General features: G+C 37.9%; 1 protein-coding gene across 2 annotated transcripts in view; it reads left to right on the top strand.

Moving 5' to 3' along the window:
* Window positions 1-24,314, top strand: part of LOC5572370 (nitric oxide synthase) — a 445,274-nt gene that overhangs the window by 408,922 nt on the left and 12,038 nt on the right. For both annotated transcript variants that reach the window (XM_021847903.1, XM_021847904.1), the window contains 6 exons: window positions 12,496-12,643; window positions 12,718-12,887; window positions 12,945-13,155; window positions 13,220-13,440; window positions 13,990-14,127; window positions 14,189-14,380. In XM_021847903.1, coding sequence (XP_021703595.1) covers window positions 12,496-12,643; window positions 12,718-12,887; window positions 12,945-13,155; window positions 13,220-13,440; window positions 13,990-14,127; window positions 14,189-14,380 — 1,080 coding nt within the window. The remainder of the gene's footprint in view (window positions 1-12,495; window positions 12,644-12,717; window positions 12,888-12,944; window positions 13,156-13,219; window positions 13,441-13,989; window positions 14,128-14,188; window positions 14,381-24,314) is intronic.

Genomic DNA, 24,314 nt, shown 5'->3' with positions numbered 1-24,314 from the left:
ATATGTGTGTTCCAGCACACCGTGTGCTGCACTAATGTTAGTTTATAAATTACTTGATTACTTTAAGGTGAAGGTTCATTGAGCACGTAAACATAATGTTACCACCCACTCGAGCCACCCAACAAGGCGGAGCACAATGTTATGTGCGTCGGCCAAAAATAAATCATCATGTTTCATGTGATTGTGCTACTTTTCCCCGAATGTCGTTTCCCCGAATGTCGGTTCCCCGAACGCCAGTTCCCCGAATGACCCGTTTCCCCGAAAAGTGTAGCAGTTCAAATAGGTGCTATCATAATTTTCAGTAGCAGGATAGTAAATTCGAAACAACGATAAGCAATCAAAGAAAGGAGGTATTTAGTCGATTTCGACTAGACACATGTTGCCAAAGTGCTGAGATCGGTAAAACTAGTAAGAACCGCCAATCAAATAAAGAATGGTGCATATCAGATGACCAGTACACACTTAAAAACGACATCACTGTTCGGTAATTTATTTTACGGTTTTCGATCAGTAAACCACAAAAAATACTGAAATTTCAGCAATCTTTGTGTGAATTACTAATTTTCAGTAATATTTTTCCTTATTTACTGAACTCAGTAAACGATTATGCTAATAAGACCGCAAAGTTACAAATTCACCGAGAAAGAGCAAAAAGTCAGTAAAATGATAGTACTGACTAATCAGTATCGATTATATTTACCGAGTTTTCGTTAAGATAAAATGAAAACAATAAACAACGTTTGCTATCTGCCAAGTCAGAAAGACTCCTGCAATAGCATGTTTCCTGATGAAAATTTCTATTTTCTTGAAGTAAATCTCACTTTATTAATATTTAAAAACTTCCAGCTCGGTTGTATCTAGTCGCAACTCATGGTAAGTAATCGGAAATTTATTGATAAATGAAAATCACAACGGTCTTCCGACAATGTTTGTGCAGCTGAACTCACACGAAGCTGAACAATGTGTTCAATTGGTACTTGGATTGCGCAGCGGCATGAGCTTTGCATCCAAACCTTACGGAAGACCGCTCCGATTCTGGTGGGCATCATATTCGTTATGATTTTTGTAGGGCAATGTATCTCAAACTTTTCTCGACGAGCCAGCTTGCCGGAAGCTAGATTGGGCAAGTCTCTGTCCACCCAGGGTGCCATGTAAACCGAGTGTGAGAAGCGTTGCGAGGAAATGTTTGGACATCAGTTGCCTAACGTGGGATAAATTGGAGCATAAAAACGAGAATGATGAAATTATTATTATTATGTTCATGTTGAGAACAACCGGTAGTACTATAATCGTTAAACTGAAAAAATCAGTAAACAAAAGTAAATAAAAAAAAAATACTGAGAAAGGCAGTAACGTTCCGCAAAAATGTTTACGGACTTAGTCGGTACTTTTTTGACAGTTCAACATTTTCTGGCTTTGCGGAGTTTTCGGTACTTATAAAACATTACCGACTTAACTCTGCTGTTCAAAAACCCAGTAAAATTTTACCGACTTCGGTAATAAAATCTAAGTGTGTACGTTCACCCCCTGAAATGCATAAAGTTATGACAAATATGGGTGCCAAAAACTTTTCGGGGAAGTGGGCTATTCGGGGAAACGGGATGTTCGGGGAACTGGCATACGGGGAACTGGCGTTCGGGGAAACGACATTCGGGGAACCGACATTCGGGGAAAAGTAGCACAACCGTTTCATGTATACCTCCACCAACAAAATTATGTAGGTAGTGTTACTTGCACACGTTTCATACAAATGTTTTGCAACACTTGTGACATTGTACACCTTTTGAATATTATGAAATTGTAAAATACGTGGTTGTAGCAAGTGTATGAATATCCAAACCATTCTAATTGCAAACATAAAAACTGGCATCACTTCCAATCAGTGAGAGCGGCGCATCCGAATCATAAACAATGTTGGCTCAGTGAATTCGCGTTCCGGTGCTGTTTTCGAGCACAAATTGACTAATATAAGTGATTTATTGCTCCCAGGAGCATCGTGCGTGAATAATCAAAGTGTTTCAAGTATCGCATTAGATTTTTGAATTGCTACGGTGAGTAGAAATACGATTAAAAGTAAGTTTTAGAACGGGCACCGAAAAGCCAGCAAACAATATCTCGGTGCGTGAAGAAGAAGTGATTCGGAAGTGCGTGGTATTTTACAACACAAATCACAGCAATAACTACGTATTTGCATTCAAAAACTGGTGATTCATAAAAAACATATTATGGAATGCTTTCAGTTAAGAAACCACCGCTCTACAATAAGGTTAGTAACTTCAAATAATCATTTTTTGTGATCGCTCTCCAAAACACTGAGAGAAGTGTCGGAGGAGGGAGCGGAGAGCGAAGGGGGAAGTAAGGTGCCATATTAGAGGCCATTTTGGTACTCATGGGGATATGTCCTTAACATCGTTCTTGCATTAGTTCAACCATATAAGTGCTCCTATGAACATTGACATTGAAGCAGCTGTATATAAGCAATGCTAAGTAGTCATGAAGCATAATATCATTGCAATGATATTATGCTTCATGATTACTTGGGTTTGTTTCAAATGTTGTTATTATGTCATGAGTGAAAGTTATTTGCACTTTTCACTCAATTTTTAACTAAACATTGTATTCACCTCTGCCATGAGATTCGCAACAAGATTTCTTGACATCACGTTACTGATCAAATTCAGTTTGCTATTGTTGTCAAACTCCCACCAGCTTTTTGATGATTTCCCATTGCGTAATCTATATCAATGGGCTAAAAATAAGTAATAATAGAAACATTCATGTTATGAGAACGGACCGTGTTTATAAACTTTTCTGGAAAGTTGAAGATTTTTCAACAAAAAGTCAAGTCTTAATATTTATCTACATGTAAGAAACTTTTGGTGTACCTCTGTCGTCTTATATTACTTTAAGTATTTTTTTTTTTCTTTTTGTATGTTCCGGGTATTTAAATTATCGCTCTTGTGATTTGTATGTTTTTCCATAAACTTCATAGATAACTATGGTGTCCTTCTACGCCTAGTTCTTCCATGTTCTATGTAAACCTTCTGGACCACGAGACAACTATGCGTAGAACGGCGGAAATGTGGAAAGATCAAAACTGCAACCTTTCCTGTTAATTATACTCATTTCAAACTATCAGTTTAAATGAAAATTATCAAAAATATCCTGGACCAACCGGGAATCAAACACCTTCAGCATGGCTTTGTAGCCACGGACTCGAACCACTCGGCTAAGGAAGCTCCGTTTTTTATGTGATGTTTTCACTCGTGCAATTGAAGGTTTTTATGACTGAAACCATAAAAAATCAATCAAACTGCGTGGTACATCATATCTTTCAAGTATTTATGATCAGTAGAAGAAAATTGTAATCTTATCATCTAAATTCTCAAAACAAATAATTTGAAAATGTTGATTCTTTGGGGGTAAAATGAACCACTTTGGGGGTAAAATGAATACCGAGGTAGGGCAAATACTATCGGATTTTATTTCAGATGCCGAGAGTTTAGGGGAGAAAAATACATAGACAGACATGGTCAGCCATCCATATGGCCGTTGCTAAACGTTTCATCGATTCCGAAATGTCTGTGAGATCTGCATTGATCATGTACCAGATTCAAAGAATCATACCGCAACCCGTTCAATTTGAATGGTGTTCATATTACTCCCACTGCATGTTCATTTTACTCCCAGCATCTGTTTGTTTTACTCCCATCCCAGTACATTTTACCCACATGTTTGGAACATTGGCTCTGTGAAATGAAATTTTTATTATTATAATAATGTTAGTAAAATTATGTTTCCATCGCAATATTTCAACTTGTTACATAGTATAAACATCCTTCATCAATTCTGAGCAATTTAGAAAGAATCTGTCAGCTTCATAAGCAAGAAAACATGAAAGTTGCTTGGGGTGTTCATTTTACCCCCAGTTCCCCTACTCAAATATCACAAAATTTGTCTTTCACACTCCATGTGTCACTAAAATTTGATATCTTTTATCTCTTCTACGAAAAAAAAATCTTTATTCATGATTGAACTAAAAATTACTATTGAACAAATTAATGTAAAAATTTGTATTATTTTAATATACAATTCTGGACAAACATTTCAAAAGGGCACATCGACATTGGTAAACATTGGCTTTGCAAGACGCTGTTGAGCCCAATTCAACTCGACCACGCTCACCAATACCACTATCAGGAAGAGCTAACATCAATCTTTCTGATAGTGGTGTTAGTTTGCGTGGGCGGGCTAAAAAAGGCTCAACAGCAACGTTTCAGAAAAAAAGGCTCAAGACCTCTTGGGCCCTTTTCAAATGTTTGTCCAGAATTTTACTCAAAAAGTTACCAGTTGCAAAACTTATCAATATTTCTAAATGGCAAAGTTTTTCTGATACTACGTACTTTGTTATATTTGAGATAGCTGAATTCAAAATTATGAACTTATTGATATAAAAAGAATAAATTAGTTGTTATTTTTTACCAATATACTGATACATTCCATGATTAGTGATTTCAAGGTGCTTCTCAAATCGTTCTTCTTCTTCTTTCTGGCGTTACGTCCCCACTGGGACAGAGCCTGCTTCTCAGCTTAGTGTTCTCTTGAGCACTTCCACAGTTATTAACTGAGAGCTTTCTATGCCAATGACCATTTTTGCATGCGTATATCGTGTGGCAGGTACGATGATACTTTATGCCCTGGGAGGTCGAGAAAATTTCCAACCCGAAAAGATCCTCGACCGGTGGGATTCGAACCCACGACCCTCAGCTTGGTCTTGCTGAATAGCTGCACGTTTACCGCTACGGCTATCTGGGCCCCGTTCTTATCAGAAATAAAAGTCTCCGTCAAATCTGAGTTCATCAGTCGTTTTCTATGACTAATCTGCATGTCGGGGCAAAAATTAAACAAGTCCAAAAATTCAAAGGAAATCAGTGGTACTCAAACGATTTTTCGTCTACTGTAATTGTCAGAAAAATATAACATCAAAATTTGATTCACAGTTGCCACTATGGGGGATTTTTCAAAACCGAAGGCATAAGGTATCGTCCACAAACTACGTAACGCTCTTGGGGGAGGGGGGTGTGTTGTAAACGCTCAAGTGTTACGGCTCATTCAAAAGTTTTACTTTTTTCCATACAAAAAGCGTTACGGGCGAAGAGGGAGAGGATCACAAATTGTCAATCTTAGCGTTGCGTAATAAATGGACGCTGCCTAAGAAGCGAAAGGAAGACAATCTTAAGAAACCTGTACATGCTAATTGTTTGTTTCTTTCAAATCAAATGATAACATCATTGTTTTTTAATATTTTTGGGTTTATAAAATGCCTTTCTGTTAGATGGAAAAACTATAAATAGAAGAGTCACAGTAGGAAGAATTAGTTACTACGGACATATACTTAGAAGACAGCATATAGACTAAACTTCAAAAAGAAAAAAAAGAAAGAAAACCAAGTTTCACGTGGAAAGACTCCTTAGAAAAAGATCTGAACAGATATAGTGAGGTAGATAGAGAAAAATGGAAACAATTGGCTTCACTTATCACTGTTTTGCTGGTGCTCACTCTGTTGCTAGTTTTTCAACAACAGTAGCATTTTAGAAGCACTCAGTTCAATACTCTACTCATATATAAAATTCAATTGCTAATATTAGGCATTAACTGACGTCAAAGTAATCGAAAAAGCATATTTTTACATGTGTTCAACAAAGAGCGATTGATGTTTCATGATTGCTAGCCACACTATCTTAAAGATGGGTACCCTAGAGGTTAAATAAAAAAATACTGTACCAACATAAATTATAAAATGAGTAGACCAACTAAAAATAAAGAGATTCTGACCATCTGTAAACTTTGTTAATGTGGAAGGAAACTCGTTTTAAGCATGCACGGTACAAAAATTCAAATGACAAAAAAATGAAAAATGAATAAACGTTCAAAGTTGCAATTTGTTGCAAGATGTTTCTGCGAGACATGTTTGTTGAAGTTTCAAGCTTGGTTTCTATCTTAACAGAAGTGTGGGGAAATGCGAGGAAAAAAGTTCTTGACTATCAAAGTTGAAAAAGGTCATTTTTTTCTAAAATTTGAAAAAAAAGGTTTCTTTCGCCGAAAACTGTAAAATTTGCATCAATTTCTGCCTTTGATAGTGTTGATCTCAGAAACTAAAGTAAGTAGGATCTTCAAATTTTGGATTTTTCTCAATAATTATGTCAGTAATAACACAAAAATAACCAATATTGATTTGGGATTTAAAACTTTTTCGATTTATGACCACCTGATCCCCCATAGTGAGTTGGTTTGTTAAGTTTTTTATGCCTCACACAATACGTTCAATTGGAACATTCGAGATTCAACAGCTACATGGTAAGAACAAAGTTGTTTATAAACAAATATGAGTGGAAAACAAATATCGGGCTACTTCTTAGTGTTGGCTTATGTCAGAACTGAAAATGTTTTTCGGGTTGTTTGTAACTATACAATTAGTCTTTAACTTTTATGACAAATATTTCAAATTAAGATCTCCAAGTGAATTTGCAACGATTTTGAACCCCAAGAAACAAAACAAAAACTTATGTGTATACTCTTCATAATTTCCTTCAATTTCTTACTGATGCTGTGATGTTATAATGTTAATTTTCTTTCATTAAACATACTACACTGAATTAACAATTGTAACAAAACTCGATTTTACTGCACTTGGCATCAACAAATCAAAACCTGAATGGAAAAACTTAACAAGTCCTGTCTTGTTAAAGTCTGAAAACATTCTTTAAAGTATATTTGTGTAATGTTCTACAACATGCGTCCAAGTGTTGCATGTGAATTTTATTGATATGTGAGTACATGGATTCACCCAATTATCCAGAATATTGCGCTACAAAAGAAATGGTAATATGATGAAACTGGCTCCGTAATGCCTTAAAATGCTTGAGCCTACGAAAAGTCAGTAAATTTCGTAAAAAATTTGGAAAACTTCCATGACATGTGGTTGCAATTTATTATCGACAACATTTGAACATCGCTAATGATATGTGGGCTTCGTAGCCGTGCGGTTAGCGGCGTCAGTCGTTTAGGCGTATTGTGCTACGGAGTGTGGGTTCGATTCCCGCCCCAGTCGGAGAAAACTTTTCGTCAAACAAAAAATTCTTCACTGGTCCACTGGTCGTTCCATGTGTCCGTTGTCTAATGTTAGTAATGTTCAGTCTGTGCAGCCTTTGGCTGAAGACGGTGTAGATTGTCTTTCATATAAGAATACCTATTTCAGCTATTTAAAATGGAAATCCAATGGTTATGCCCCAAAAAGGGCGTAACTCTGATATGTTTCGATTTTTTTTATGCAAAATTCCGTCTAGAGATAACAAACAACTAGATAAACCTAGTTTTGATGGTATATTTCTTCTAATAATCATGGAAAATGAAAAGCCATGCAGCTTAGCCATACAAAACGATTGGTATAGATTTTTTCCTAAAAGAGGTCTAGAGAGCACCATGGATTTGTCAGTATTATAGAAGACTCTCATGAAACCCATTGCTCAAAGAATTTCCAGCAGGATTCTCAGAGAATTGTAAAACATTGAAATGAGATTATGAGTGAAAAACCATGTTTTTCCAAAATAGTGTTCAAGTGATTTGCTGAAATAATCCCTCCATAAAGTTCGGGGAAAACTTTAGTATAAAACCTGTAGAAGAAGTTCTTGAAATATTTTCAAGAGAAATTATCATGGAACCTTGTAGAAAGAATAGAATTTTATGAGGAATACCAGCCAGAATTTCTCGAAAAATACATACGATAGCATTTATATATTATTCAACTATCCATACAGTAATTAATGTAAGAATTCGAGTATGAAGACTAAGGCGAACCCTGCATAGAGCAATGCTTAACTCTCAAACCCCCAACGTCTGACTTTTCATTAAAAATGAACTTTAAAAAATCATAGCTTGGCCAATTATTAATCAATTTTGGATCTTTTGGTCTCAAACAAACCGCATACTCCTCAAAATTTATTGTGTACCAGAAGAAATGGGATTGGCCACTTGGTTCCGGAGTTATTCCGGATTCAAATGGGGTATATTCGTTCCGGAAGTGATAGTTCCCTTAGATTTTTCTAGATTAGCGGTAAGAAAACTATTCATTGTGTACTTTCTATAAGTAAAAAGCTGCCAGAAGGTCGAATGACATTGGTTCTCATTGATTCTGGTCATTTCGGATACCCGGTCACCTGGCACCGGTTCCTGAATGTACCCAGAGAGGACATTTTCTGAAACTCAAAGAATACTACCGTGTGACGGCTCAAAATTCCTGATTTTTTATCCGGAACATCATAGATATAATGCCAAAGACCAATATGAGGTTCTGGCTACATCCGGATACGCCGGAATCGGTTCCGGTAGGGCCTCAGTGGGACACTTTCGTTATCCTACTCACTCATATCGTGCGACGGCTTAAAATTCATGATTTTTTATCCGGAACATCATAGATATTATGCCAAAGACCAATATGAGGTTCCGGCCACATCCGGATACGCCGGAATCGGTTCCGCTAGGGCCTCAGTGGGACACTTTTGTAATCTTACTCACTCATATCGTGAGATGATCGCTACAAATTCTTTTGACTATTTCATCCTATATATCCTTTATGACAACATGTCGTTTTTTGGAATTCGTTCGCAATGCTAAATACATTCTTATACAATTTATTGTTAACCTTGATGCAATTGACTAGAGAAAAGTATAATTTTATTTTTAGAATATCAGTTAATCTTGTGGCAGAAGTGCTCCAAATTTAAATAATAAAAAAATTTGAAAATGTCTTTGAAAATCATATGATGAAATTCTATATCATTTGTTAAGCTTTGTTGCTGGTTCATAAAGTACATAATTCTATTCATTTGTATTCGTCCTTAAAATGAAGCTATTTTTTTACAACTTGTATCCCTTAATAAAGTTGCTAACGACAGTATTGAAATTAGTTGCCAAGCTCTTCCGTGAGCTCCTCCCAACCAAATTCACCTAGCATCAATTTCTCCAGACTACCACTGTTGACTAGTTCCTTAGATGAGTCAGCATCCGCATCACGCTGAATTTGTTCAACGCGTATTGACCTTCAAATCTATATTAGATTTTCGTCCATGCTAACTCTTCCTCCAGACTACAGATCAGCCTCCAGGCTATATCTCCACGAAGAGGTTCAGCTTCCGCGTCCAGGCTCTGTGTCCTAGTCCAGGTTCTGTTCCCTTCGAACCAGCCTCAGCATTTCGCTAAGATTTCAAGTATCTAGTCAGAACCTTTATATTGATTTGTGGAGTGATGCTGTTGGATAGGAGGGGCCCAGATAGCCGTAGCGGTAAACGCGCAGCTATTCAGCAAGACCAAGCTGAGGGTCGTGGGTTCGAATCCCACCGGTCGAGGATCTTTTCGGGTTGGAAATTTTCTCGACTTCCCAGGGCATAGAGTATCTTCGTACCTGCCACACGATATACCCATGCAAAAATGGTCATTGGCACAGTAAGCTCTCAGTTAATAACTGTGGAAGTGCTCATAAAAACACTAAGCTGAGAAGCAGGCTCTGTCCCAATGCGGACGTAATGCCAGAAAGAAGAAGAAGAAGAAGAAGCTGTTGGATAAACAGTTCGGAGTATCCGGATGTAACCAGAATATCATATTGGTCCACGGCAATATAGCTATGATGTTCATGATGACAATTCATAAATTTTGAGCCTTCGCACGATATGAGTGAGTAGGATTACAAAAGTGTCCTACTGAGGCCCTTCCGGAACCAATTCCGGCGTATCCGGATGTGGCCAGAACCTCATATTGGTCTTTGGCATTATATCTATGATGTTCCGGATAAAAAACCATGAATTTTGAGCCGTCGCACGATATGAGTGAGTAAGATTACACAAGTGTCTCACTGAGGCCTTGCCGGAACCGATTCCGGGGTATCCGGATGTGACCAGAACCTCATATTGGTCTTTGGCATTATATCTATGATGTTCCGGATAAAAAAATCAGGAATGTTGAGCTGTCGCACGATATGAGTGAGTAGGATTACGAAAGTATCCTACTGAGGCCCTCCCGGATCCAATTCCGGCGTATCCGGATGTGGCCAGAACCTCATATTGGTCTTTGGCATTATATCTATGATGTTCCGGATAAAAAATCAGGAATTTTGAGCCGTCGCACGATATGAGTGAGTAAGATTACAAAAGTGTCCCACTGAGGCCTTGCCGGAACCGATTCCGGGGTATCCGGATGTGACCAGAACCTCATATTGGTCTTTGGCATTATATCTATGATGTTAAGGATAAAAAAATCAGGAATGTTGAGCTGTCGCACGATATGAGTGAGTAGGATTACGAAAGTATCCTACTGAGGCCCTCCCGGATCCAATTCCGGCGTATCCGGATGTGGCCAGAACCTCATATTGGTCTTTGGCATTATATCTATGATGTTCCGGATAAAAAATCATGAATTTTGAGCCGTCGCACGATATGAGTGAGTAAGATTACAAAAGTGTCCCACTGAGGCCCCACCGGAACCGATTCCGGGGTATCCGGATGTGGCCAGAACCTCATATTGGTCTTTGGCATTATATCTATGATGTTCTGGATAAAAGATCATGAATTTTAAGCCGTCACACGATATGAGTGAGTAGGATTACGAAAGTGTCCTACTGAGGCCCTCCCGGAACCGATTTGGGCGTATCCGGATGTGATCAGAACCTCATATTGGTCTTTGGCATTATATCTATGATGTTCCGGATAAAAAATCAGGAATTTTGAGCCGTCGCATGGTATGAGTGAGTAGGATTATGAAAGTGTCCTACTGAGGCCCCACTGGAACCGATTCCGGGGTATCCGGATGTGGCCAGAACCTCATATTGGTCTTTGGCATTATATCTATGATGTTCCGGATAAAAAATCATGAATTTTGAGCCGTCGCACGACATGAGTGAGTAAGATTACAAAAGTGTCCCACTGAGGCCTTCCCGGAACCGATTCCGGGGTATCCGGACGTTGCCAGAACCTCATATTGGTCTTCGGCATTATATCTATGATGTTCCGGATAAAAAAATCAGGAATTTTGAGCCGTCGCATGGTAGTATTCTTTGAGTTTCAGAAAATGTCTTCTCTGGGTACATTCAGGAACCGGTGCAGGTGACCGGGTATCCGAAATGGCCAGAATCAATGAGAACCAATGTCATTCGACCTTCTGGCAGCTTTTTACTTATAGAAAGTACACAATGAATAATTTTCTTACCGCTAATCTTGAAACATCTAAGGGAACTATCACTTCCGGAACGAATATACCCCATTTGAATCCGGAATAACTCCGGAACCAAGTGGCCAATCCCATTTCTTCCGGTACACAATAAATCTTAAGGAGTATGCGGTTTGTTTGAGACCAAAAGATCCAATTGATTAATAATTGGCCAAGTTATGATTTTTTAAAGTTCATTTTTAATGAAAAGTCAGACGTTGGGGGTTTGAGAGTTAAAGGCGTTTTTAATAAAAAAATATTCCTTGGATAATTCATGTAGAAATCCTTAAAAAATCAAAGATTAAAATGCTGGGAATTAAAGGTAAATTCTCGGAACAACTTAAGAATTTTCTTGCAAGAATTCATATGAAGAACACATTTGAAAATAAATTGGATAGTTAGGGGCCTTCGCCAGATTAAACAATTATCTATTGATATTTAGTTACGCTTGTACATTAATTCCGGTTGTAGATACCAAGGCATATATTCAATGGAGTCCTTGGAGGACCAAAAGCATCCGCACAAACCAACAAAATATTCCGATGAGTTATATGAATGGTTAAGAGACTGTCCATATTAAAAAAGCTATCGATAGATCATTGATCACGCTTGTAGATTTTAAGGCCTATATTAAATGAAGTCCTTGGAGGACCTAGAACATCGGTACAAATTCTAACAATCTAACATTTTACTGCTATGAATAGATAAGGGCCTGTGCCTTATCAAAAAACATGAAAGAATCGCTAATCACGCCATTACATTGCCGTTCTATATTCCAAGAAGTTTTTGAACTAGAACACCCGTTGTACTCACTTAGTTACCAAAACTCTGATCGGACAATACAAACGATTATTTAAAATATAACAATCTTCTAGGGTTCAATGTAGAATCATATGCCTAAACTTCAAAGAGTTCTTGGGGACCTTAATTTGCAAACATTGTAGCCTGATTAAGAAACAAATATATCAATAATACGTTAATGATACTAAAGAGAGCATAATTTCTATGAATAATAAAAAATAATGTTATACAAATCTCGTTTTATGAACTAAGCTCCCTCGTTTTACGCACTGATTCAATTTACGCAAAAAACCCCGTTCCCAACCCACCCCCCAAACTAGTTCGTAAATTGAGGTTACAGTCTATTGGGTAAGTGGGTGATGCAACCCATGATATATTTACCCCTAACCGGATTCGCGATATTATTCGATATTTCAATTTCAACTTGTTCTTCAACAGATTGCTTACGAACCTGGTGATCATGTAGGCATCTTCCCAGCCAACAGACCTGAAATCGTTGACGGCATCATAGAACGTCTATCTGGTGTGGATAACCCTGACGAGATTCTTCAACTGCAAGTCCTGAAGGAAAAACAAACGCAAAATGGTAATTTATAAAAAGAAAAACAATACATGAATCATTATAACCCCTTTGAATTCTTCTTCAAACTTATTTCGTAGGAGTCTACAAATCATGGGAACAGCACGAACGTCTTCCGATATGTTCCCTTCGAACATTACTTTCTCGATTCTTGGACATCACGACACCTCCTTCGCGACAACTTCTAACATTCCTGGCCACATGCTGCGATGACAAGAAGGACGAAGAGCGTCTACTAATGTTGGCAAATGTAAACAATTATCTTAATATTAAGAACGAAGACAACACCTAATACATATGCTTTCAGGAGTCATCGGTCTACGAAGATTGGCGCTACTGGAAGCTTCCCCATCTGCTAGAAGTGCTGGAAGAGTTTCCATCATGTAAGCCCCCGGCGACTGTTTTGGTGGCTCAGCTAAACGCTCTGCAACCAAGATTCTACTCAATCTCCTCTTCACCCCGAAAGTATTCCAACGAAATCCACCTCACGGTAGCCATTGTCAGTTATCGAGCGGAAGGTTTGTATGAGTGATCGAACAGTTTGATATCTGGTGAATAAAATGATCAATTTCTAACTCACAGACGGTGAAGGAGCCGAACACTACGGAGTCTGTTCCAACTATCTGGCCAATTTGGACGGAGAGGATAAAATGTTTCTGTTTGTGAGGAGTGCTTCCTCGTTCCACATGTCCAAGGATCCGAGCAGGCCGGTGATTTTGATCGGACCGGGAACGGGAATTGCACCGTTCCGATCGTTCTGGCAAGAATGGAGCACCATCAAACAAGCGTTGCCCGAATCGGAGGTAATTCGCAAGGCTAGTTTTTATTTTTCTAGATTTAAGCGAAGTATGCACTTCAACAGAAAAGTAATCGCCTATCTCGATGCGTGGGAAATTTCTTGCAAGAAATGCTCAAGAAAAGAATTTTTCTTTGATCGCAGTACGCAGTTGAAAAGAAATGTCAATTCAAATGGAGCTCACTGTAGGAAATTTCTTGACCATTTCTTGGGCAGAAATTTTTAATTTTCTTGAATGGAACAGCATACTTAGCTTTATTGTCCATTTGGGAAAAAAACTGCTTTTTTCGTTTTTTTGCAAAAAAAAAATCCTAAATGAAACCTTGAATTGTTTTAAATAAGAATCCAATTTAAAAACAAATTGATATCGTTTACAAATTTAACGTGCTGGAATATTTTTGAAAGCAGCATTACTGCCCATACTCGCATAACAGTCCCATATTATATTAAATGGGACTGTTATGCGAGTATGGGCAGATTAGATTCGCAGGGATTTTAAGGACAGGAAAAAAAAAAATAATTTTCTTGCTCTATGTAATTTTAATAATTGTTTCAGATTCCAAAAGTGTGGCTCTTTTTCGGTTGCCGGACAAAGAAGGTTGATCTATACCGCGACGAAAAAGAAGAGATGGTTCAACACGGCATTCTGGATCGTGTATTTTTGGCTCTTTCCCGAGAAGAGAATGTTCCCAAGGTATGTTCTACGAACTGCTATTTACTCTTCATAAGGACATGAATCCCAACCATCCTTGTAGACCTACGTCCAGGACCTGGCCCTCAAAGAGTCGGACTCGATCTTCGAGCTGATCTGGAATGAAAAGGCGCACATCTACGTCTGCGGTGATGTCACGATGGCCGAGCACGTGTACCAGACGCTGAGGCGCATTCTTGCCACCAAATTGAACAAAACCGAATCGGAGATGGAGAAATACATGCTGTCACTGAGGGTAAGTCAAGCTGAAGCCGCCCTGTCGATCAGCCGTCATCTGCGGTGGAATTTTCAATTAAAATTGAAGCATACAAACACGTTGGTTGTAGGTGCACAATAGGGTGCGGTTTATTTTTCGAAAGTAGGCGCCGCAATTTTTGGTGAGATTTTTTTACAGCTTTTCAGTAGTATTTTCTATAATGTTGTTAATACCACAACTTGTTGAAAATTAAAAAAATGGGAAATCATATTCCGGGTTGAAATTGATAACTAGCCAATGTGAATATTGTTCTGAAAACAACTCTACAAATTTCAAACAAAGTTCATTTCTTCGTTAAATTAGACATAATTTGGAAAAAGCTTCTATAAATACTTTTTTTAGTTTTAGATAAATTTAATTCCGTACTAACTTAAAAAAAATAATTTCAAAAATATCTTCTGAAAGCATCGAAATTGGTCGAAAAATAATAAATTTATGTAAATTTCATTGGAGGTCATATTTTATAACATGGAAATGTTCTTTTCAATCGCTTGAACCGCCTCTAAACTATAATTTATTCAAACTTTCAGGGTTTTTTATGTGATTTCAATTCAGAAGAGCACACGATCTTATGGTTTTGAAAACCTTTGAAAAATAAGCCACACCCTAGTGCACTGCACTCCGTAGGCATTCTGTACGGGTGGCGGCGGCACGACAGCCGTTTGTTATCGGTCGTAAAGCGTGCAAAAAAGTGTGTCGAATCGGGACATCAAAAGTATCAGCGCAAATCGATGTACACGATTCCGATAAAAGCAAGCCTATCGGGCGTGCCGTCCGTTTGAATGGATCGTTGATTAATGAGACCACGTCAGCCGGAAGTAACGTGACGATTGACCGGCAATTATAAACCGGCGGAGGCGATGATGGTGCTTGATAAGGTCACGTGCGAAAACAAAACGTTCATCTGTGCATCCTATTTAGTACCGTTGAAAGCTTGGTCCTTGTGTTTGAGCAAGGGGTGGACAGGATATTGACACCGGTAGAGTAAGGGAACCCATAATGATCAAACTACAAAAATCCTAAATTACACTTCCTAAATCGACCAAATGCAGTACTGGACAAAATAAAATACGCATTGGCTGTTTTTCATACTAAATGGTCAAGTTTAGAGGTCTAGATTATGGCTTATGGTGGTACGATTGACCTGAATGCAGTTCAGAAATAACATGGAACTAACTCAACTTTTAAAACACAATACTTTTGAGATAGGGTAAATGATGGCTTCGGCACCCTGAGGGTATTTTCGGCAGCACTAACTTATCGTCCTTGTTTAAATTTATCTATGGAACAAGAGTTAACTTCAATGTACTCAACATATTCCTTGAACTATAATCTTCCATGTAAATCACATCTTTCACAAAAATATTATATAACATGGGTTTTATCATTAAATCAAATAAATGCTTACGAAATTATCGTCATTCGTGAGCTGCCGAATAAAACAACACAAGAACAGCTTACAAAAACTTACCACTGTAAAAGGTCCAATTCTCAGCTCCAATGCCATTTTTTTCACACAAGCTACGCACTGATCACTTATGCACTATTGAACTTTTGATTTGTATATAAAGCACTCGAAAATACTTATTTTTTATGCTTTAAATCACAAATTGAAATTAATGCACTTTGATTTCCTCGGCAATCAGTTTTTATTACTGGACTAGGTTGCCAGAAAACCATATTCAATTGCGTTGTATTTATTATTCACGATTTAAGTTCACCGAAAAAATAGAACACAACTAATCAATTTATTGGAATTAACCAACAAAACATGCATTGGTAACAATTGAGCCTTTAAATACTTTCTTATTAGTAGATTGTAGGGCTTAATCTTCAATATACTGAGAAACATATAAAATATACGTCTTTTAATAGTTGAACTATTTTGGCAACACTCCTGTTGTTCTACAGGCAATCAGAGGATGATGTTTTTGTGTCAAGTCATAAGTGAATTGATTTGCAAAGGGCCTATTCTGATTTTCTCATACACTGAGAATAATAGGAACGCAAATCAATTTTACTGGCAAAGTTTGGATTTTGATCCGAATGGATCGAACAATATTCATAAACCAGAAAAAAATCGTGGAACGTAAGTCCTCATTTATTTTTGAACACATTTCGCAATTTGACTTGATGTGTTCGGCTAAAAATAAAATATGTATTCTCAATGCAAAAATATGTTTCACGGTAGCCTCAGGCAGGCATCAAAATTATCAGATAGACGATGAAACTATCATCTATCTGATAGACAACTGATACTACCAGTTCAGCCAGATGAAACTATCACTTCTTGTCCATCCTGATAGTATCACTGAGAGAATGGTTCCTATCAGAGATAGAGGATAGAGTGATAGTATCCCTATCCCAAAAAAAATCTTATGATGATACTGTCAGTACAACATCTCTCAAATAACAATGATAGAGGTTCTATCTTTATCAATTGATAAAAATAGAATAAAAATTGTTGGACGATGGGTATAGAAAATTAACTAAATTCCATATTTAGCAATCCAGGAGTTTAGCAATTCCATATTTAGGCGGCTTCAGGAGTGTAAGAATTGTTGGAAACCCATGCAATATGGGTATTTTTGGATGAGGATATGACGAAAATCGATATCCGACGCCATTTGGAAATCCAAGATGGCGGCCTCCGGATTAGTGAAATCATTGAAAACCCATGCAATATGGGCATTTTCGGAACGGGTGTGTCGAGGGGATGACGAAAATCGATGATCGACGCCATTTTGAAATCCAAGATGGCAGCATCTGGTCAAGGAAAATTGTTGAAAACCCATGCAATATGGGTATTTTCGGAACGGGCGCGACGAGGGGATGACGAAAATCGATATCCGACGCCATTTTGAAATCCAAGATGGCGGCCTCCGGTTTGGTAAAATCATTGAAAACCCATGCAATATTGGTATTTTTGGGACGGGCGCGACGAGGGGATGATGAAAATCGATGTTCGACGCCATTTTGAAATCCAAGATAACGGCCTCCGGATTAGAAAAATCATACCTCGATACAGTCTTCTAAGATCATCCTTCTGCTCCAAGATTTAAACAAGCATGCTTTGAATTAATCTCGATGAGCGGGATCGTTTTGAATCCTGATTTTCAATCTCAACGTGCGGGATTTGTGCCAAGATTCAATCTCAGGAGAATTAATTGAACACAAGAGTACAAAATGCTGCCCAGATGATATAGCACAAAATGTTCCTCGTGTCCAATATGGATATTCGACGTGTCAATGGGGATTGGGATGAACCAAACCTATGGAACGAGAGGTGCAGTAGTAAGGAAAGCAATAAAATTATGTCGGTGTGTTGTATCAAACCACTGTACTGGTTGGCACTACTGGCGGTCATTATCGTCCTTGGTGAAGCGAATTAAGTCAAATATTTGACCTTCACAGCACTATGTTTGGTAAATCCTGACATGCTCTTGCGGAAATTAATTCTAAGTAGGGGAAGGGGTGGTAAAATGAACACCTTAAGGAAATCATCTTGTTTCTGATAGAAAAACGAGGAATTTGTGTAGTTCTATCGCTCAACATCAAAAATAGGGAAGTAATCTATAGCAGCGACATGGATTCAGACTAAAATAGCTAAATTTTCACCTATTTTTATCGCTATCAAAAAGCGATGCAAATGTTCATTTTACCTGCACTATGTGGGTAAAATGAACAGCGATTGGTGGTAAAATGAACACCACGCAAAAAACGTGAGCAAAATAAATATTTCTGAAAATTTTCATTGCCCCACCGAAAATACATCCATTAATGATTGTAATACATTGAAAAAGAATTCTAAAGGTATCAGATTTGACATCATACCATAACGATATTCCCCAAGTAACCAAATAGCACTTTAATTCGCCCTCCGTGCTAATATAGTGCTATTACAAAGCTAACATGCCCTAAATAAGCCGTATAATAGCCCTATAAGACCAAATAGGCGAATTAGCGGGCTAGTGGTTACTAGGGTCACCTCACCGAAAAACCTCAAGTCTTCCGAGCTTAAAGTTACGTCAGATCTAAGTTTCAAACGTGGTTTTCTAAAATCTTAGTTTTCGTTGATATTTTCACTTCAATTGACCTCCGTATCAACTCAAATACTCAGATTTGTGCTCTAAATCGTCCTGCGAGATAAAAATTCATCGAAATTTGTTTTTTCTCGGTAGAAGGAACGGTGTTCATTTTACCACCCGTGTTCATTTTACCACCACTTCCCCTACATATCTGTAGGTCAGAAGGCTGACGATAGAGATTTTAAATCTCAGCAGCTCTTGGAAAGGGATTTTTTGAAGACTGCCTCGATATAACGTAACCTTTTTATAACGTAACTCAATATAACATGAACAAAAACATAATTTATGAATGATTCATGATTTCCGTCATCCCCTCATCGCGCCCTTTCCAAAAATACCCATATTGAATGGGTTCAATGATTTAACTAAACCGGAGGCTGCCATCTTGGATTTCAAAATGGCGTCGGAAATCGATTTCCGTCATCTTCTCGTCGCACCCGTTCCGAAAATACCCATATTGCATTGGTTTTCAACGATTTTCCTCAATCGGAGGTCGCCATCTTGGATTTCAAAATGGCGTCGGACATCAATTTTCGTCAGCCCCTCATCGTGCTCGTACAGAAAATACCCATAATGCATGGGTTTTCAATGAATTCACCAAACCAGAGCCCGCCATCTTAGATTTCAAAATGGCGTCGCACATCGATTTCCGTCATCCCCTCGTCGCGCCCGTTTCGAAAATATCCATGAGAGCATACCTTGATTTATTTTTATTGGCTTTTTCCCATTATGCGCAAGATTTTGGTTTCAGTATTTGCATCAATTATAGGATAGATAGGGATAGCTATAGAATTTTGCAAATAGTATATTTTTCACCAAAGATAGATGATAAAGATATGCTTGATCCAACAGTGATAAAAAATGCTGATTGTATCTCCATCCGTCTATCAATTGATAGAGATAATATAGTCTATCTTCTATTCATCATTTTTCAAGAAGTGATAGTATCCCTATCACTACCCATAGTGATAGTATCATTTGAAAGTATCAAAAGATAGACGTTATAATGGTAAATGAGAGGGATAAATTTGAAGCCTGTTACCTGGAATCTAACCAAGAACCTTGTGATCGATAGGCTCGTGCGCACTCCCCTCGTCTATCGGGTTTCTGGACAAAAGGTCGAAAATGATTTGCTTGATGGGAAGTTTTTCCTTTGAAAAAAGATTTTCGAGCTTTTGTCTCCCCTTTTTTGTTCTTCGACCTTTTGTCCTTTCGACCTTTTATCCATTTGACCTTTTGTCTCTAGACCCTTGATGTGGGGTGATTCTAAAACGATAAATAAAGCTTTCGTATTGCAATCGTTCCATCTTTCTTAAGGCAAAATGTATGAATTTCTATAATCCAGATCACCGCATGTAGAATTGATAAGCAATAAGAACAAATCAAGAGAACCGTGTTCAACCATTCCCCCCTCCGCAACGGTCCTTGTATGAAAAAGTAAATTTTGTGTTTGAGCCGCAACGTTTGGGCCTACTCCCCCTCCCCCTAGAGCGTTACGTAATTTGTGGATGGCGTCTTAGTCTGCACAAATTTAGTGGCGTTGTGTATTCAATATGACTCTCAGCTATTCTATTTATAACTGCAATGCTGTTCTCAGTGTAGTCTGTATTTTTCTGCATTGGCCCTTTCAACGAGTAGAGTGACGTTCAATTTCAGGCATTGTCAACAAATACGAAAAGTTACCAATACATAACCTAGTTTTTGTACATTTTTGATTGCCGAAGAAAACAATTTTGTTGCCGACAATAGTAATTGCATTGCCGATAAAAGAACAAGTGCCTCGTGACTTTGGTGAGGAAAAATAGACGATTTAGAGAACAAAATAGTGTTTTGTGCATAATAATTAATAAATTAAGTGTGCTCAAGTGCAGTTCAGGTGTCTCCTGTTAATTGTTGTGCTTTGTTGTTGTGTATAATTGCCTTCCTAAAAGTTCAACTGCTTAGGTTGCCGACAATACGTAAGTTCCCCTATTTAAAATCTCCCATTTTGCGAAAATATTTTGAAAACAATCAGGTTTACTGAAAATTGTTGTTCTACAAACTTGTGTATCTTATAGAATAGAACAATTTTGCACAAGGACATTTTTCTTTAAGTTAGACCTCTAGAATTATTTCAAATTTAACATTTCCTGTCAAAACTAGGGATTTACGATGACTTAAAAGTTTGTTAATGAAAAGCTCTGAATTTGCTAATTTGAAATTACTTTCAATTTGTGGTGAAATTTTCAGGGCAATCGGTGCACTAGAAGCCAATATCCGAGCCTCCAAACATGACTATTTGTATGAAAAACACGGCCAATGCGCACATTATTCTTATATCATTATACCAGGTCCGTCTCACTCGGGCTCAGATTGGGTACCACTTCTAGTACTGCATTTGGTCCCTCGGTAGTGCAAAAGGTACCCAAGTTTGACAGATCGCAGTACACTTTGAACGGCATTCTAGATTACCTTATGAGCCATAAAATTTTGGGCAACTGCAAGGGACATGGGGGTCTTTAATTTGTCTTTGATTATACTGTATATGAGAAAACAAATTCCAATTACATTTCCAACCTTGGATGGCGTTGTGGGTAATTACTTTCTTCCAATATTTAATATAACATACCCCAATCTATGTAGAAGAAACTGCAACAAACCGCAAGTCTTGTCATTTAGAAACAAAAAAGTAATACCTAGCGACACCGAAATTCGGTGGCTATTATTCGTTAAATGTTCTACCACGGCGGATATTCCAACTTACCTGCAGCATAGAATCATTTTCCAAGTGTAATTTTGTGAAAACTGTTATGGTTTGTACACTTGTACACCAAAAATGCAATAAAACTACTGTATTTCAGTAAACAACTTCAGTTCAATTATCCACTTTGCACTTTTTCACCGAAATCGCATGGATGAACACGATTTGAGAGAAATGCTTAGCGATCGACTGAGCCACATCACTTTTCAACAAAAGTTTCTTTTCGCCCCAGTGGGTGACTTAGGGGGACATGGGGCAAGAAGGACACCCGGGGCAAAAGTGCCACCTCTAATTTCACGTAGTTCAAATCAATTTTTTGATGTTTAACGCAGGATATGAATAAATTGAGTACTAATTGAGGGTTGTGTAAATATTACAGTTAAAAATGTTTAGTACAAAAAATTAGAAAAACATCTTTAACTCACCAACGCAAAATATTATAAGAATGTAAGACTGGAAAATAAGGTTTGACTCCCAATAAATACAAAACATATTTATTTTTCCGCACAGTATTGATGATTTTCAATTGTTTAATATAGCTGTGAGAAATTTTTTTCGAAAAAGTTCTATTTACATTAAGTTTTACATATATAAAAAAAGTATGTCTTATGGGGCAAGAGGGACACCGCAATTTTCTCATATAAAATCAAACGAACTTTTATTTTTCTTGTTTATTATTGCCATAAATCAATGTTTCCTACTAAATAAAATCAAAATAAACCATCTTGGACATTCAAAACGGTTCCTGAAATTTTTTACTATTATTGTTACAGTCAAATAAGATGAGAACTAAATTAAGTTCGAAAAAAATACTTTTTAACTATAAGTCAACTTTTATCCCTCAGTTTTTAGCTTTACTCTAGAATTTATCGTTTAGGCGGGGAAATAATAATGTAGAAAATTTGTGGCATTTTGCACTGGTGGTCTTCTTGCCCCATACGAGTGGCACTTTTGCCCCGTACCTCGTTGAAAAACCTCATAAGAAGGGACATTTTCAAAAATCTCAAATCATCATGTAATTCTTATATTTTTGAAATCTATCGATAACATCATTTAGAACAAGAGGTGAGCTTGCCCCTACACTGGAATAATCTTCAAAAATGGTGCTAATAAACCATTATTTGAACCTATATATCTTAAGGTGTCCTTCTTGCCCCCAGCCCCCCTACTTCGCCAGGCACTTATTTTCACTATAGAAAACCTTCGTACTTCTTTACTGAAGGATTTCAGTCCAATCACACACCGTAAAAGTTCTATAATTCACGAATTTTATGAAATTTCCTCAACAACCGCGTAAAATTGAGAATGTAAACAAAGTTCAATCCGTCGTACTGAGAAAAAAAAAGCTTGTGCGCTTCAATGTGTGCGCGACACTCGACGTAAAAATACGGTTCCTTGGATTGTGTTTTTTTCACTGCACTGTGAGCAAATGTCATAATTGTTCATTCAAATGTAATTGTGTTCATAAGTTTAGGCTGAATTTTGATGACGAACAATGAATTTTAAAGGAAATTAGCATATTCCATCATGCTGAAGGAATGGAGGGAGATGCCCGTAGATCTATATCTCGCGTTTAGTATCATACAGGCGTATCTGCAGTGATCGATTTCTCTTCGTCGATTTTCTCTTTGGATTAGTACACGAAGTTCAATCGATTTGGGTAACATTTTGCGATGTAGCATGACAAAGGACGATGAGTTCTTTCTTCTGAATCGAAAAAATGCAGTCAAAAACAGTCGCCTGGCCAAGTAATTAGCTGAAGAGAAAATCGATGAAGAGAAATCGATCATTGTAGTTACGCCCTTATGATACTGAATGCGAGATATATTCTAGTAGAACATTTTCTTATAGCGTTGATGTGTTGTGTTTTGACCACTCAATATATCACAGTGAGCCGTAAGTTGTGAGACGAATCTGGAAACTGATTGTGACAGATATAAAAACGATACGACGGATTGAGAATACGGCAAGATGCATTTTCTTTGCATAACAGGTGTGTTCCGTTTTTATCACGTTCCGATTTTGTCACGTTCCGATTTCGTGAACAAATTATTCCGTTTTTATCAACACACAAACAATTTTTTTTATTTCATTTCCAAAATGTTTTGAATTAAACCTAAATACTTATTTCGAAGTAATTGAATTTCTTTTCAATTTTTTTAGCCTTAGAGTTGAATTTTCGACATGATGCTAATGTTGAGCACCTACGATACATGGTAGGTGTCAAGTCATAAACGATTCAATAAGATTTGAATCCTTCCTATCGACTAATCAATTGGAGTTGTCAAACTTAGCATGGTCTGATGGACAAGATGGACATCCTTCAACAATCGAAAGTTGCTCTGGCCACGTTCTAGTACCTACCTTGATACCTTGATGGCTACAGCGTAGCATCACGCCATTGCCGGGCGTATTGTAGAGCTCCATCTTCGTCGGTCTTGGGCGAAACTTCTCCAGTTGCCCCGAACGTTTAGGGTCGCCAGGTCCTCTTCCACTGCGTACAGCCAGCGTATTCGTGGTCTTCCCCGAAGCCGCCGACCTCTACCTGGTTCCCTGCTGAATATTATTTTCGCAATTCTTTCTTCCGACATTCGCACTAAGTGACCAGCCCACTGAAGTCTGCCGTATTTTACACGATTGATAATATTCGCATCTTTGTACACTTGATACAACTCGTGATTCATGCGTCTGCGCCACACACCATTTTCGAGTTTCCCACCGAGTATTGTCCGCAGCACTTTACGCTCGAAAACACCGAGAGCTTTCCGGTCTGACTCTTTTAACGTCCACGCTTCGTGCCTGTAGAGAGCCACCGGAAGAATCAATGTTTTATACAGGGCGAATTTTGTTTCGGTTTGCAAGCTGCGGGACCTAAGCTGGTTACGTAGTCCGTAAAAGGCCCTATTCGCAGCCGCAACACGTCTTTTCACTTCACGGGAAACGTCGTTGTCACATGTCACAAGTGTTCCAAGGTAAACAAATTCTTCAACAACTTCAAACACATCCCCATCAAACACTACCTCAGCACTTACACCACCATGCCTGACTCTATCTCTACCTGCAACCATGTACTTCGTCTTGGTAG

The sequence above is a fragment of the Aedes aegypti genome, chromosome 2 (assembly GCF_002204515.2).
Source record: "Aedes aegypti strain LVP_AGWG chromosome 2, AaegL5.0 Primary Assembly, whole genome shotgun sequence".
In the NCBI taxonomy this organism is placed as follows: Eukaryota; Metazoa; Arthropoda; class Insecta; order Diptera; family Culicidae; genus Aedes; species Aedes aegypti.
The sequence above is the reverse complement of the archived record's forward strand: the minus strand, read 5'-3'. Positions and strand labels throughout refer to the sequence as shown.